This window comes from Cladophialophora yegresii, assembly GCF_000585515.1.
Source record: "Cladophialophora yegresii CBS 114405 chromosome Unknown aczIN-supercont1.6, whole genome shotgun sequence".
NCBI classification, from domain to species: Eukaryota; Fungi; Ascomycota; class Eurotiomycetes; order Chaetothyriales; family Herpotrichiellaceae; genus Cladophialophora; species Cladophialophora yegresii.
The window spans coordinates 228,726-242,573 of NW_006913050.1; the positions used below are offsets into that span (position 1 = coordinate 228,726).

The following is a 13,848-nucleotide window of genomic DNA, read 5'->3' on the forward strand; positions in this document are numbered from 1 at the left end:
GCGAGGACGAAGGACGTGAGATGGTACGGAGTATCGATTCGTCCAATACAGGTCCCGCCGTGTCTTTTGAGCGACGAATCACACTGATGAAGGGCCAATGAGCTTCACGTCGAAGACCTTCCTGAGATCTGGTTGGATGAATCACAGGGCGCCCGTAGATTTTTAGGTCAGGATCTAACCTGTCTCGCTTGCGGGAGTGTTTTTGTCTCTGTCGATCATTGAATCATAGCGTAAATACGCGCAATCGGGCCTGGACTGGCATCCCTTTCGCCTCTCGATCTCCGTATGGTCCGATGGTCGATAACAACCACTCATTCCCCGTCTTGAATGGTTTCATGATGTCTTGGGACGTCGTCATCTAAGGGTGAGTCACGAGGCCACGTGAAAGATCGCCTTTCTAGATGCTAGCCATGGGAGACTCAAGCCGAATCTGACTGGTGACTGCTGAATCGTCGCCATGAAGTACATAGTCACTCATGAATCTCGATTCGGCCATTTCCTCCGTGAAGTTGAATCCTGAGGATCATCAAATGCAACGAGTGTCCAGAATCACAGGCGTTTCCGAAGCCTGATATCATGCCCGTCGCTCGTGGGGGCCAGGTCGATCGAGGCGGGTAGACTGGCGGCACGATGTGGAGCAGCGAATGAGCTCGATAGTTGACATGGAGGTCTCGAGACTCGACGCAGGATTCAACCAGCGAGTTCCTGGAATCCTTTCCTGTCGTGAAGAGGAGGTGTAAAGTGACGCCACGAATGTTGCTTCTGGCTAATCGTGTCGAAACATGCTTGCCTGCATGTCGAGCGATTGGGCCGCCATCCGTCGAGTGCGTGACAGACGCTACAATTGAGGATCGAGCTTCTCGACCAGTAGTTCTAGTGACTCGGCATATGTATCCGTCTTTTTCCCTTCTTATGGTCGACCAAGCGACCAAGCCAACCTCGATAACATGCTAAGAGTCGGCAATCTTTGTTGCAGGGAGCGCATGTGGTCTCCTGCTTGTCTGAGTTCAAGGGTCGACAACGGCAAAGAATCCAAGTCATTGTCGTCGCCAGTCTCTGTGGCGCGTCTCAGTGCCATTGCGCGCAGAGAAGTAGGGCATCCTGGGCCCGAAAGGTCGCAGAGGGCCCCGAGGTTGGCTCCATTCTCTTCTGTATGAGGTCCAGACCGCGAGACTCAGGCGAAACCATATGCTCCTCCTCCACCATCTGACCCTAGCATATCTCTTTTGATGCCGGTTAAAATTCCCCATGATCAGGACGTCGACTATGAGACTAACTTGATCGGAAGCTGCTCTCTCAACCGGGATCACCCGCATATGCCATGAGAGCATCAGAGCTTCGAAATCCGAAGCAGTAGACGCGTAAATCGGGCGCATTTCGTCGCAGTGCACAGAAACATCGCAAGATCAACTGACCCCGGTTGATCCCACAATCGTCTCGGAACTTTGGCGACCGGGTGGATGTAGTGGTCGCTCGGCCGGCTGAACTGTTCACGGGCCCGCAATGCCGCATCACGACGACTTTGCGCGCTTGAAGGCTGTAGAGGAGCGATGTTGCACGGCAGGCTGACCATATGCTCACCTAAACCTCTGATACGCCATTTCTTCATCATGTCTCCTCTTAACCTGTGCAAGGACATCTGCGTCATATATGCTCTCTGGCGAAGCGTCTCCTTGAAGAACCAGCTTTTCATGCCTCAAAGCTTCCTCTTTTGTCATGAGCACGAGATCCGTCAGAGGAAGCTTGATCCTCTTCTGTCCCTCCTTTTCGTATTCTGGGTCGACTCTGAAGCCACCGCCTGGCTTTCTCCATCTGATCAGAGCCAGCCGGGTTCCCAGGCCGCTAACGACACTCTTGCCGCGGAAGACTTCTTCCACGAGGTATGCCACATCATCGCGGCTGACTGGTATACGTAGTCCGACGGTGTCTTGGCCGTTTGTTGACCGGATCTGCCTCTCTTCTAGACCCTGCAATGCCGAGAGCATGGCATCGTACATTTTCTCTCTTCCTCGGTCGCCCACTCGATAGTCCATGGGGTAGCCAGCTATACTGCAGATAACATGGTTCGCGACCGTGTATCCAAACACGGCTGGCATTGTCCCCAGCACAGGCAGGATCCTGACCCGAAACTCAGGCAGCACGCCGAGCTTGTCCACACTTCCCTTTTCGAACTCTTCATCCGTGATAGGCAGTAGCCCGGCCTTGCCCTCTCCCGGCTTCTCCGTGGAGAACACCACGGGAATCCCGCCGTTGATTCCCATGACCCGCAGTCGTCGCCTCGTGGATTTCGACAAGGGGTCCTCAAAACTCGTCGATATGTCCCCGACCTGTATCCTCGTCGGATCACTCTTACAACCCGCGCCCATAGCGCTGATGACCTTGATGCCCTTAAGCGCACAGTAATGCAGAAGCGCCACCTTGGAGTCGATGTTGTCAATGGCATCGACCACCCAATCGACCTCCTTGTCCTCTTCTCCCTCTCGAACTTCGAAATCCCACTTCGCAAGCAACCCTTCTATCGACCTCGACCCGAGCAGCTCATTCCGCTCATCGATCCTCACCCACGGACAAATCTGCTCGAGCCTCTTCCGCACACAGTGGACTTTTGGCGTGCCCACGTCCGCCAAGGTGGCAAGAGCATGTCGGTTCAAGCTACTCAGCGTGACCTGGTCGAAATCCACGACTCTTATCCGTGAGACACCGCTCCTCGCCAACGCAGCAACACAATGACTCCCCACGCCGCCCAGTCCTACCACGACGACAAAGGAATCCCGCAATTTTGCAAGGCCCTCATCTTTCAAGAACACTCGGTTCCTCGCCAGCTGCTCGAGGATCAACTCTTCGTCGTACTCGCCCTTTCTTGCCCGGGCGGCGATCAACGCGGACCTCTCATCCTCTTTGTTGCTTATCGTTGGCCGACTCGCACCGCCAAACTCATTCAGTGGCACGGCTTGATGGTCGCTCGAGAGAGGAGGGATCGAAGCTTTGAGTTCATCGGTTGCGTGCCGGCGGCGGATTGCTGTGGTTGTCAAGATCACGGTCGCGGCCGTGATGGCGCCAAAGCTGGCGGCGAGTGTGAGGTTCAAGGTGCTGTTTGACAGGGAGCTCTGGCGTTGCAACCATGCGGACATGGTGAACGTGATGTGCTTGAGTGGGATTTGGGAGAAATGTAGGCGAAAAAAGGCCGAATGGCTGTACAGCGCCAATTACTGCATTTCTGGGGTCTTTTCCGCCTGCTGCAGCCCTGGAGAAGTTGCCACGTTCTAAAATCCAAAGGGCGATGTCGTCGTTGGTGTCGAGTTCCACTGGGAGCATTCGAAAGAGCTGTCCCGAATAATCGTCAATCGCAGCCACAATTCTTCGTCGGATCGCCATCTCCGTAACTTTTTCTCCGCAACTTCGACTTCGAACTTCAAATCCTGAACCTCAACCCGCCAGGCTCAGTACGATTCCAGACGCCCGGATCTCTCTTCGACCAAGCTACTAATTCTCGTCGCACCGCCTACTGCCCCATCTCCGCCTCCATACGCGAAGTAGCACAAACTGCGCCTAGGCGCGTTCTGCCTACCTACCTACCTACCTACCCACCAACATCACACCTTCATTGACACCTCATCCTCATCCGACCCGCCGTCGCAACCGCAACCACAACCACAACCACAAATATGGCGCGCAACTCGGAAAAAGCGCAATCCATGCTCTTTCGCTTCCGCGCCGCCCAAGCCGCAGAGTCAGGCCTCTTGCCCTCATCGTCGCTGCGCCGCCCGAAAGCCCCCTCGACGATTAACACGGTGCCCTTGTGCGAGAAATGGCGCGGCCAGATCCTCAAGGAAGTCAGCCGCAAAGTGACCAAGATCCAGGACGAGTCGCTGTCGGACTTCCAGATCCGCGACCTCAACGACGAGATCAACAAGCTGATGAAGGAGAAGTGGGGCTGGGAACGGCGCATCCGGGAGCTCGGCGGGCCGAATTACATGCGCGGAGGGGGCACCGTGTTTGACGACCAGGGGCGCGAAGTCCCCGGTGGGGGTAAGGGGTATAGATACTTCGGGCGGGCAAGGGAATTGCCTGGCGTGAAGGAGATGTTTGAGCGGGCCGCCAAGAGGAGGGTTCGTGGTGGTGATGACGAAAACGAGGATGTGCCCCGCCAGGAGATTAATCGTCGGAACCTCGACGCCAGGTATTTCGGGTTTGGGGCGGACGAGGAGGACGGTGCACTTCTCAAGTATGAGCGCCGGAAGGAGAAGGAGGCCGTGGAGAGGCTGGGGAAGTTGGCCGCGGATGGTAACGAGGGAGCCGATGACGATCCGGACTGGGAGCCCTTACCCGGTGATGCGGGCGACGGCATGAGATGGCGGTTACCTACGCTGGAAGAGGTCCAGCAGGAGCTGATGGATCGGCGGAGGAGACAGTTGCTCGACAAGCTCGGTTGAGAGGCATCACCAAACACAATACGGCTTGATCTGGCAGGCTGGGGGTTTTTGATGAAAGCATATGAACGGGTTTCTCTTTTATTCGTCCCTGACTGCAAGCGGCATCGCCCTCTAGAGCAAGCTCGAAGCATGGCTCCTCGCGAGTTTTGACAATGTTCATTCTCTACAAGACAACAACACCTCCGGCCGTCGTCTCATGCTGTGTCTTTGACGGAAACCACAAGTACTCCTGGACAATATGTTGGTCCACCATTCGACAGAGGTCGACTTCACGGATCTCTTACATATTCACCGGTCACGACCCTCGATTCCATCCTCGACACCTCGACGACGTGTACCGGTCCATTTCCACCGTCACTAGCAGTAGATGTACTGGAACTTGGCCATCGAACCGCTCATCTTCACCCCCAGGTTGACCTGCGTGCTGATGAAAGTGTTGTCCACCTCATTAACGACTTCCAAATTGCTCGGAACCAATTGAGTCCCGGAATTTGCACCATTAACGGCAGCGCTGGCGATAATGTTGAATATGAACTTGATGTCCCGGTCTCCTACCCCAGTGGCCGACCCCCCTGTGCAGGCGAAGACGATGTTGACGTTTTTCTTGCCTTTATTGCCACCGAGGTAGTTGAGCACGTTCTGACATGCCTTGCTGAGGTAGAACGGATCGGCCGCGAGCGCGACGCTGATTTGTGCCTCGTAGATTCCGCCACAGTTTGGGTTGTCGATATCTGGGTCGATGTTCAGGGTCAGTTCGCCGGCCATGGCCGCGGTCTCGTTTCGTCTGGTCAAGCTTCGGTCATGGTCCACTTGGATGGTGCTTTCTTGACGTGGTACCCAGAGGGCGCTTGCTGAACTCAGCAGCACTATGCAGAGTGCCACAGTCTTGCGCCGCATGGTGAGGGATTGGTGAGCAAAGCTGCCTCTGCCGCTGCCGGAACCGCGCAAAAGTCAGCACCACACCACTTGCAGAGTGTTTAGTATTTTGGGTGGATGCTTGCCTGTGGTCAAAAGCTGGCTGCAGTGTCTCGTGGCATGGGTCGCCTCAGGTGATGGTAGGACAAAACGAGCTCACGGTCTTATATTGTCCATAGCACAGACCCCGCCAGGTCAGGAGAATGAAAGCAGGAGCATGCTAAACTGGCAAGCGCAAGCCTGGTATTGCCTTTGGGCATGAGCGTGAAGAATCAACTTCACTACCCAGCGGGTGGTCAGTAGGATCTCCGGCCCGGCTGTTTGTCGTGGTCATCTTTGCGCCCTCCGTCGTGGAAGTGCGTGGTTGTTCGATCATTGGGCCATGGTCTCCCTAGGTATACAGGGCGCCACAGCAATTTTTATTGATACCACTGTCAGATCGTGCGCATGTTCATCTCTGCGGTGAAGCTGGATGAGATCCTGCTGTTTCTGCAATCCATATAACCGAATTAGAAAGGGCAATTACCCGCGTGCTGCACAGCATACGCAATCTATGTTTGCTTGCAGGTCCGAGTCCTTGATGGTTGGTCGCCTCTGCATCTTGTGCCATGTGGTGGTAGCGCATGCATGCAAGCCACCCGTATCGTTGCACCGACATTTGAGCTTTGGGCATATGCATGTACGCACCTACTGGTGTGGCATTGTGCAATTCTTTACTTATCCCTCAATGAAGACCTCGTTTACAAATGACTTCACCCTCCCGGCAGCTTGCAACAACGTGTCCTGCTGCTCATCTTCATGTTTGCTCCGCTCGTGCGTTTGACTGAGAGGAATACCATACCAGTTTGAGGGCCTGGGTCCTCTCAGAACGGCCAGGTACCGGGTGAGGTTGCGCCACGACACAGTCCTCAAGTGGTCGTTTTGTTATCGCTTGGTTATCAATCTCAATGTAGATTCGACGTGGTGCCAGGGCTGACCGCATATACATAACCAAAGAGCCAAACTGGAAGGGAGGCAGCAAGCTCGGGAGGTTTCTGTCTGCATTTCCCTCATGCCGGCACCTGAATGAATGAAGCATAAGGAGTAGTCCTCAATACCTCCTGCTCTGGGCTTCCAGGTCAGGGTTAAAATGGTTCACAAGTTTGGTATTCTTTCGATCTACCTACTGGGTATCACTCCCCTGTCAATCACCTCAGGATCAATTGAATGCAATTTAGGGGCTGTCGCTTACATAAGCACCGCTCAGGGGCTCTCGTTCTATTCCAGTCGCTCATCAATTGACTGCTTCCAAGACAAGTCAGACGGCCGCCCCAAGCCCACCGGAGCGTCTCATTGCATTTTCTGTTGCCTTCCAGCTCACTTCCCTCATGATGCTTCCAGTACAGGAGCAGATGGATCGCTCGCCCCTGCTGCCGTAATGCTCCGCCGTTCCTACCGTCGATCCTCGCTGCCACGACGTCTTGTCCGTTTACTGCTCTATTTTCTATGCGCGCTCTTCGTCCTTGACCTCCTTACCATACTGAAACACCACCGCGAGTTCAGTCGCAACCTGGTATCACACACGTATACCTCGACCGCCGTTCTCCCGACGCCTGTAAGGGACCAGAAGATCTACATCGTTGCGCAGTTTTGGACAAATGCCCGCGTGATATCAGAGCGATGGGGCCAGGCGCTTCTAGACCTGGTAGACGTTTTGGGCAAGGAAAATGTTCATGTGAGCATCCTTGAATCCGGAAGCCTGGACAACACCAAGGAGGTCCTCAAACAACTGGATGATATACTGGTGCAGAACAACATCCCCCATGTCACAATCCTAGATCCGACCACACACGCTGATGAGATCAATGCTGGGCCCCTCGATTCCCAGGGCACTCCGCGTCAAGGCTGGATACAGACCACAACTGTCGGGACGCAATGGGGCAAGGAGCTACGAAGGATTCCCTACCTTGCGCGATTACGGAATAGAGCTCTAGATCCGCTCTTCAAATCCCATGATGAGCAAGGCCAGAAATTCGACAAGATACTATTCCTCAATGACGTTGTGTTCCGACCGCAGGATGTCCTCACACTTCTGGCAACAAATCAAGGCTCTTTCTCTGCGGCGTGTGCACTCGACTTCCATCTCCCACCTGCATACTACGACACCTTTGCGCTCCGTGACTCCGAGGGACTTGGAACGATCCAGACCACATTTCCGTACTTCCGCGGCATAGATTCCCGTGAGACCATGCTTAAGGGCATGCCCACAAAAGTCTCGTCGTGCTGGAATGGGATGATTGTGATGGATAGTGCTCCCTTCTACGAAGGTCTGCGATTTCGTGCTCTTAGCGATAGTCTCGCCTCAAAGCACCTCGAAGCAAGTGAGTGTTGCCTCATACATACGGACATGAATGTCACCATCCCTGGAGCGGGGCAGAGGATCTACGTCAACCCTTCCGTAAGGGTCGGGTACACTGTGGATGCATACAATACTACACATTCCGGTCCTGAGGAGAATTTCGTGTCTGCTACGCAGTACGTCACAGGGCTCTGGACGAATCGTCTCCGAAGGGTCGTCCTTCCACGAGAAACGAAGAGTATGAAGGAAGTGACGAGGAAAATGGCCAGATGGGTGAAGGAAGGCGAGAACTCGTTGGAGAGACGTGAGGAAAATGGTGCGATTTGTGCCATCGATGAGCAGCACATTCTCATCTGGAATGGCTGGAAACATGTGTGAGGATAAACCACTATACGAGGTTCCGGGCCTTCGACCCATTTTCGAGCGGTTGCGAAGATGTGACCTCCTTCACGAGGTTACACAAGTCAGCGTCCTGCGTGAGAACATCCTGTTATGCAGCAGCGTCGCTCCAACGTCTCAGGAGCGTTAACAGACAAATGTCCACACTGCTGACTCTCGGAGAAACTCTCATCCGCGCTGATTCTACCTGGCATGTCTGGTTGCTCGCCGCAAGCAACTCGACTAGGAAGAGGCAAGCTGCGAGCTTGATGACATTAGCCGAGACGTTGATCTGAGCCTGGCGATTGCTGAACAGAATGCGTCTTGAGTCTGTGGTGGGGCAAGATTAAGGCCGATTCCACGGACTCGGCTGAGCTGCTCAAAGCCTCATGGGCACGAGATAGGCACCCAAACAGGGCTGAGGTCATGAGAATCCCGAAGGCGTGTTCCAGGTATACAGCTCTCCATGCATCACGCCAGGGCGGTTCATGGCCATGGTGATCGTCTTGCCAGTGCTGGCTGCAACACTCCATATCCATCAGCTGCTTCGACGAGAACACTAAGTCTCTTTGGATCACCGGATACTATGACTAGCTGTTGAATCCTACCAGTAGAGAAGGACATGTCTGCTTCTACGAGCCTACACTACAGGCCGTTCAAGTCAACTCATGTTCAGCACGTAGTTTGAGTCCTGACATGGAAAAGTGGACGCCAGAAGGTCGATACTGGCTCCCACGTGCTTCGAAGTCCAGGCCGTCCACAGTATCACATCCGCTGTATATCGATCAGAAAGGACGAGGGCATCTGACTTCTAGGAAACTTTGTGGAGGAGAAGTGGCCTTTTTGCTTACTGCGTAGGAGCCGACACTCTATACAAGCACTGGTGGCAGACAATGCTAGGGTTATTTCTCTCGCCTTGAAAGCAGAGCTCCTCGTCCCAGCGTTGACTTACAGTTTGAATTCGCACCATGTCCGACCTCCAGCCCATGTTGCGCTGGAGATGCTGATCCTTCACAGAGCGCGGCCTCATCTCGCCTAGCTGTCATACACCCTGATCTAGTTGAGTCCAAAGTCTGACTGCTGATCGCGGTGATCGCCACAATGCAACACTATACTCACGTGCAGCATGTGACTCCATGCCCTTGATGCCCGTTGAATGCCTCCTGATGCCTCACCATTCACATGTGGTGCATTTTCCGCAGTACGCTTTGCAGTACGAATGGAGTACGGCGGAGTACTCACACTGGTTCCCGCGACTGGGTACGACCAACCAAGACCAGCGGGCTCCGTTGCGTCATATGCTCAGCCTCCTCATCCCCTCTTCAGCCTCGCATGACCCCCAGACTTCCGCCTGCCCAATGCGCGATTAATGCTACAGTACTTCGACCTTTCTCACCACCAGGCATCTCCGTTTCTACTGGGCAGGCAACACGACCAACATCTCACCATATATACGCTTCTGACAGCATTCACATCTTTGCATGCCTATAGTTGTCCCCTAACGATCTATCTACGCCGCCATGTCCTGCGGCGACCTCTTCCTCGGCCTCATCGCCATCTTATTCCCTCCTATTGCAGGTCCGTAGCGTCCATGGTACCCTTCCCTCCGCAACCACACAAACACAAAACTAACCCGCACACTCTCTGCCTATAGTATGGATTAAATCGGGCCTCTGTTCCCTCGACTCCCTGATCAACATCCTCCTCTGCATGTTGGGCTATCTCCCGGGCCTCCTGCACGCGTGGTACATCATCGCCCGCCACCCCGAGCGCGACTACGACTATGAAGTGCTGCCTGACGCGGAACGCCAAGGCGGCGGCCAGCACGGCCAGCACGGCGGCCGAGTCACATATTATTATATCCGGCATGAACCGCGACGAGATTACGGCACGCAAGGCCAGCGACACAATCGACCGGCTCCGCCTCCGCCAAGTGCTCAGGGGAGTAACCGACCGGCTCCGCCGCCCCCATCAGGCAATGGCAGCCAGCAGGCGCCTCAGGGCCCGAGCGTCGGTGCAGGGAGTGACGAGCCTGGCGCGCCGCCGAGCTATTCAGAGGTTGTGAGGGGGGATAATAAGATCCAGACGCAGGAGTAAATATGTGATACCACGGGATACAGGAGTCTGCGGGCGGAGTGCTCAGACAGGGAGTGAAGCTACATGACTGGTCACCAACAATGAAGGTGTTCTGGATGTTACCATTGGCGCACAAACGGTCAGCCGCATGGAGCGGAGTTTGCAGATTGATCTTTTATGTGTCTTGAAAGTGCGAGACACGGCCGGCCAGATTGGACGGCGTCCCGGTATCTAAAGGCCAGTAATGTTGAGTGACTTGCACAGAACCTCTGAACTGCCCTCCAGTTTTTGGTTCCTGTTTTGATGGCTCTGGCATGCCGTCTCGCTGAAGTCTTATCGTGCCGACCTAGGTAGCGTATCTTGTCCCACCCTCCGAGAGCCAAACGGAACGTCGTTGGGTGTTCTACTTGCCGGATCTGATCTGCGAGGCTTGGGATGGCACTCAAATGCTAAGCAGGGTTGAGCGGTAAAGCTGGATATCCACTTCGCAGCAACGCGGACAGTCTGCCAATCTAGAGTACAGTACAATGCACCATATACGATGCGCAGAGTCGTTTGAGAATCCTACAACCTAGACGCATGCAACAGACGACAAGCTGCTCTGCTCTCCACTGCTTCCTCTAATATGTATGCAGTCGAAAAGACCGACGGGCACCACGACCGCCGTGCTGCGCCATGCCATGCGCTGCGGTCGTCGCATACAGTAATTTATCTTCTTTCGTCAAGTCATAAGGTTCGTGATGATGAAACAATAGTGCGCGCCAGCAGTAATGAACCAGAGGTGAAAAGAGCCCACCTTGGATGGACCGATTTTCTTTCAAAACTCCCACTCGATCAACATACCATCTGCGCCTCTCATCTCGCTGGGATCCCGACCGCCTCCGCCTTCCTCGCCATCATGATTCTCATCCACTTTCACTTTCTTCTCCTTCTGCTTGATCGCCACGTTCTTGGGCGGTGGCTTGTCCCTGTCCACCTTTCTCAAGAGACTCGGGATGTTCTGCCGTCGGGAGAGACCGACGCGATAGATGGCCTTGCGTCCAGAGGACGTGAGGCTGCTGATCGGGGAGTGCTTCGCTGGGCCTTTCTCGGCCGAGCACGGCGGGGCGGTGGCGGATTTCGGCTTCGCTGGCGTGGTCAGGGGTTGATTCTCTTTCTTTGCCACAGTGAACTTTGACTGTGGTCTTGATGCCTCCGGCTCGGGGGACGTGAATGGTGAAACGGTGGGAGTCGTTTTGGCGGCCTTGCCTATCGGGCTTTTAAGGATGTCTGGCCCTGGTCCTGGGCCTGGATCACAGACATTGCTGGATTTTTCGGCCAATGCCGGTCGCGCTTTTTTCATGTTATCCTCTTGCGTGCCCTTCTCGTCTTCCTCGACCGCCTTCGCTTCCGTCTTCTGCTGTACTTTCTTGGGCTTCCTGCCGCGCTTCTTAGGCTCTGTCACAGCAGGGTTCTTAGTCTCCGCCGGGCCGGGTATCTCAATTGTTATGTGAGTGTCCTTGCCTGTCGTGCGCTCGTGACTGTGGCTGCCGTCCTCACCTTCGTGGGAACCCGGCACATCAGCCTCTTTTTTGAGAGCACTCAAATCAGGGGGTAAATCCAGTTTCACTGGAGCGGGCTTCGTATCCATCCACACAACATCCTCTTCACCCTCGCTGAGCATTGGCTCCACCTTTTTGAGGAGAGCTGCGGCCGATGTCTTCGCACGCTTGACTTTGCTTTTGCGGCCCTTTTTTGTGCTGGATTTGGTCGAAGCCACTGGAGGTGTTTCTACCTCTGCGATGCTAGTAGTTATGCTTTTGGCTGGAGTTCCATGGTCGGACTCTTCTTCTGGAGGCGGGAGACTGGGTGCCTCGTCGACAACCTTTTTTGACCGCGATCGACTTGGTCTAGGCTTGTAGTTGTCCTTGGGCAGGCCGATAGCTGCTTCGTCGCTCAGATTGGGCCCACTGGAAGTGGGCTTCACTGGAGATGATTCGCCGGACCTTTGCGGAGGGGTTTCTTCCTCAATAATCTTCGAGCGTGAGCGACTCGGACGCGGCTTGTAGGCCTCTTTTGGTAACCCTATTATAACTTCATCACTCAGGTTGAGCTCGTTGGCCGGTAGTTTCGCTGGTGATGATTCGTCGGCTTCTACTGGATCGTCTACAACCGCCGGCTTCGACTTTCCTCGTTTTCGACTTTTTGTGGAGGAGATCGGGCCTGACGTCTCTGAAGCTTGAGACAGGGAGTCGACAGTTGACCGACGAGGCCGGTTGGGTGGTGGCATACTTGGGAGGGCGAGCTCGTCGACATCTTCACCGAAACTTGGAGCTCGTAAGGTTGAAGACAACGACGAATTCTTGGCGTTGCGTCCACGCTTTTTGGGGGCCGGCTTTTCCGTGGACGGAAGGACGGTCTCCGTATCGCGGTCGGTGGCTCCAGCTATAGCCTCGGGTGCCTGAGGATCGATGCCTGCGTCTGGAGTGGGTGCGGAGTCCGCAGTCTGGATCACTTGGGCATGATCCATTGCCAATGGTGGAGGGAATGGCTGAGACGTCGGAGGCAGTAGTTGTTCCTCTGGTACATCGAGGTTCGACGGGTTCACATAGTCGTGTGGTGGTTGCTCTCCAGCGGCTTGTAACAAGCCTTTGCGATTCTCAGTTCCGCTTTGGTTGGGCTCTCCTTCCACCGATACCTGACTCATTGGCCCAAATGGGTTGGCGGTAACGTCTAGACCCCCACGAAAATCCAAGTTGATGGATTGATATTGGCCCATTGAAGCCACCGAAGTCGTCATGATGGGTGCTGCTTCGGGAACGGGTCCCCCAAGGGCTGAAATGACGCCAGCCTGTCCACGTGAAGTCGTCGCCGCAAGCGTGCTCGGCCCAGCGGGCGCCGAAGGTGAGCCAGGTATTCGTTGATCTGCTGCAGATGCATCGGTGTTCTCTGGTCCTAAGTTTTTGAGTTCTGATAATGATGATAGAGACGGTGCGAATAGGTCGTCGCCCAAGGCAGATCGTGACCTGGACGCTGCGCCATATGTCTTCGACCTCTTAGACTTTGCTTTCTTGTCGGAGCTGTCATGCGATGCATCATTGGTGACATCCTGCAGAGCACTGTGAGCTCTTTTTTTGGCCTTTACAGCGGGCGACATGTGAAGTGAGAGTGAAGTGAGATGAGTATCCGTACTCGCCCCATCGACTCCAGACCTGACGATGTTGTCGCTGGAACCGTCGAATTGGACAATGTTATTGACTTGGTATGAAGCAGAGGACGATAGTCTTTGGGTTGGATCGAGAAACTGATCGAAATCCACTTCGGATGGTGAGGCGAGTGGGACGTGGACGGCCTCACTTGTCTTTCCGAGCACATGCGCCCGCTTGTCGGGTGAGCCAAGATCAGACTCGGCGTCAGAGTCTGCTATCTCTGGTGGCATTGCCGCTACACCGTCATAGAGACTCAATGGACCGTCGTCCAATTCAGTGTATGATGTTGATTGAAGCGGACGCGCTTTCAAATGACAGGAAAAGTCGCGTCTCCACGTGATGATTCGTCTTTTGAAATGATCACCGACGATGTCGAAGTGCGACTGTCACAGCAGGTGATTGTAAAGGGCCGCCTAAGTACGATCGCGAAGGGTGTATTCAAAACCGACTCACATTGCAATATTCTCCCAGACTATCGCCCTTCAAGACGCAGTATTTTTACGGTGAAACTTGTTTGCCT

General features: G+C 54.5%; 6 protein-coding genes across 6 annotated transcripts; 3 read left to right on the forward strand and 3 right to left on the reverse strand.

Annotated features, from left to right (window-relative positions):
• Window positions 1-1,577: 1,577 nt before the first annotated feature.
• A1O7_08086 (uncharacterized protein) lies at window positions 1,578-3,131 on the reverse strand (the record flags this gene model as incomplete). The annotated part of the gene is made up of 1 exon (XM_007762081.1): window positions 1,578-3,131. The coding sequence occupies one exon, from the start codon at window positions 3,129-3,131 to the stop codon at window positions 1,578-1,580; it is 1,554 nt and encodes a 517-aa protein (XP_007760271.1).
• Window positions 3,132-3,665: 534 nt separating this feature from the next.
• Window positions 3,666-4,433, forward strand: A1O7_08087 (pre-mRNA-splicing factor isy1; the record flags this gene model as incomplete). Its single annotated transcript, XM_007762082.1, has 1 exon — window positions 3,666-4,433. The coding sequence occupies one exon, from the start codon at window positions 3,666-3,668 to the stop codon at window positions 4,431-4,433; it is 768 nt and encodes a 255-aa protein (XP_007760272.1).
• A 357-nt stretch (window positions 4,434-4,790) lies between these two features.
• A1O7_08088 (uncharacterized protein) lies at window positions 4,791-5,330 on the reverse strand (the record flags this gene model as incomplete). The annotated part of the gene is made up of 1 exon (XM_007762083.1): window positions 4,791-5,330. The coding sequence occupies one exon, from the start codon at window positions 5,328-5,330 to the stop codon at window positions 4,791-4,793; it is 540 nt and encodes a 179-aa protein (XP_007760273.1).
• A 1,435-nt stretch (window positions 5,331-6,765) lies between these two features.
• On the forward strand, window positions 6,766-8,064 carry A1O7_08089 (uncharacterized protein; the record flags this gene model as incomplete). The annotated part of the gene is made up of 1 exon (XM_007762084.1): window positions 6,766-8,064. One exon carries the CDS (start codon window positions 6,766-6,768, stop codon window positions 8,062-8,064), a length of 1,299 nt encoding a protein of 432 aa, XP_007760274.1.
• A 1,520-nt stretch (window positions 8,065-9,584) lies between these two features.
• Window positions 9,585-10,161, forward strand: A1O7_08090 (uncharacterized protein; the record flags this gene model as incomplete). Its single annotated transcript, XM_007762085.1, has 2 exons — window positions 9,585-9,642; window positions 9,719-10,161. The coding sequence occupies 2 exons, from the start codon at window positions 9,585-9,587 to the stop codon at window positions 10,159-10,161; spliced, it is 501 nt and encodes a 166-aa protein (XP_007760275.1).
• Window positions 10,162-10,957: 796 nt separating this feature from the next.
• Window positions 10,958-13,558, reverse strand: A1O7_08091 (uncharacterized protein; the record flags this gene model as incomplete). The annotated part of the gene is made up of 1 exon (XM_007762086.1): window positions 10,958-13,558. One exon carries the CDS (start codon window positions 13,556-13,558, stop codon window positions 10,958-10,960), a length of 2,601 nt encoding a protein of 866 aa, XP_007760276.1.
• Window positions 13,559-13,848: the final 290 nt, after the last annotated feature.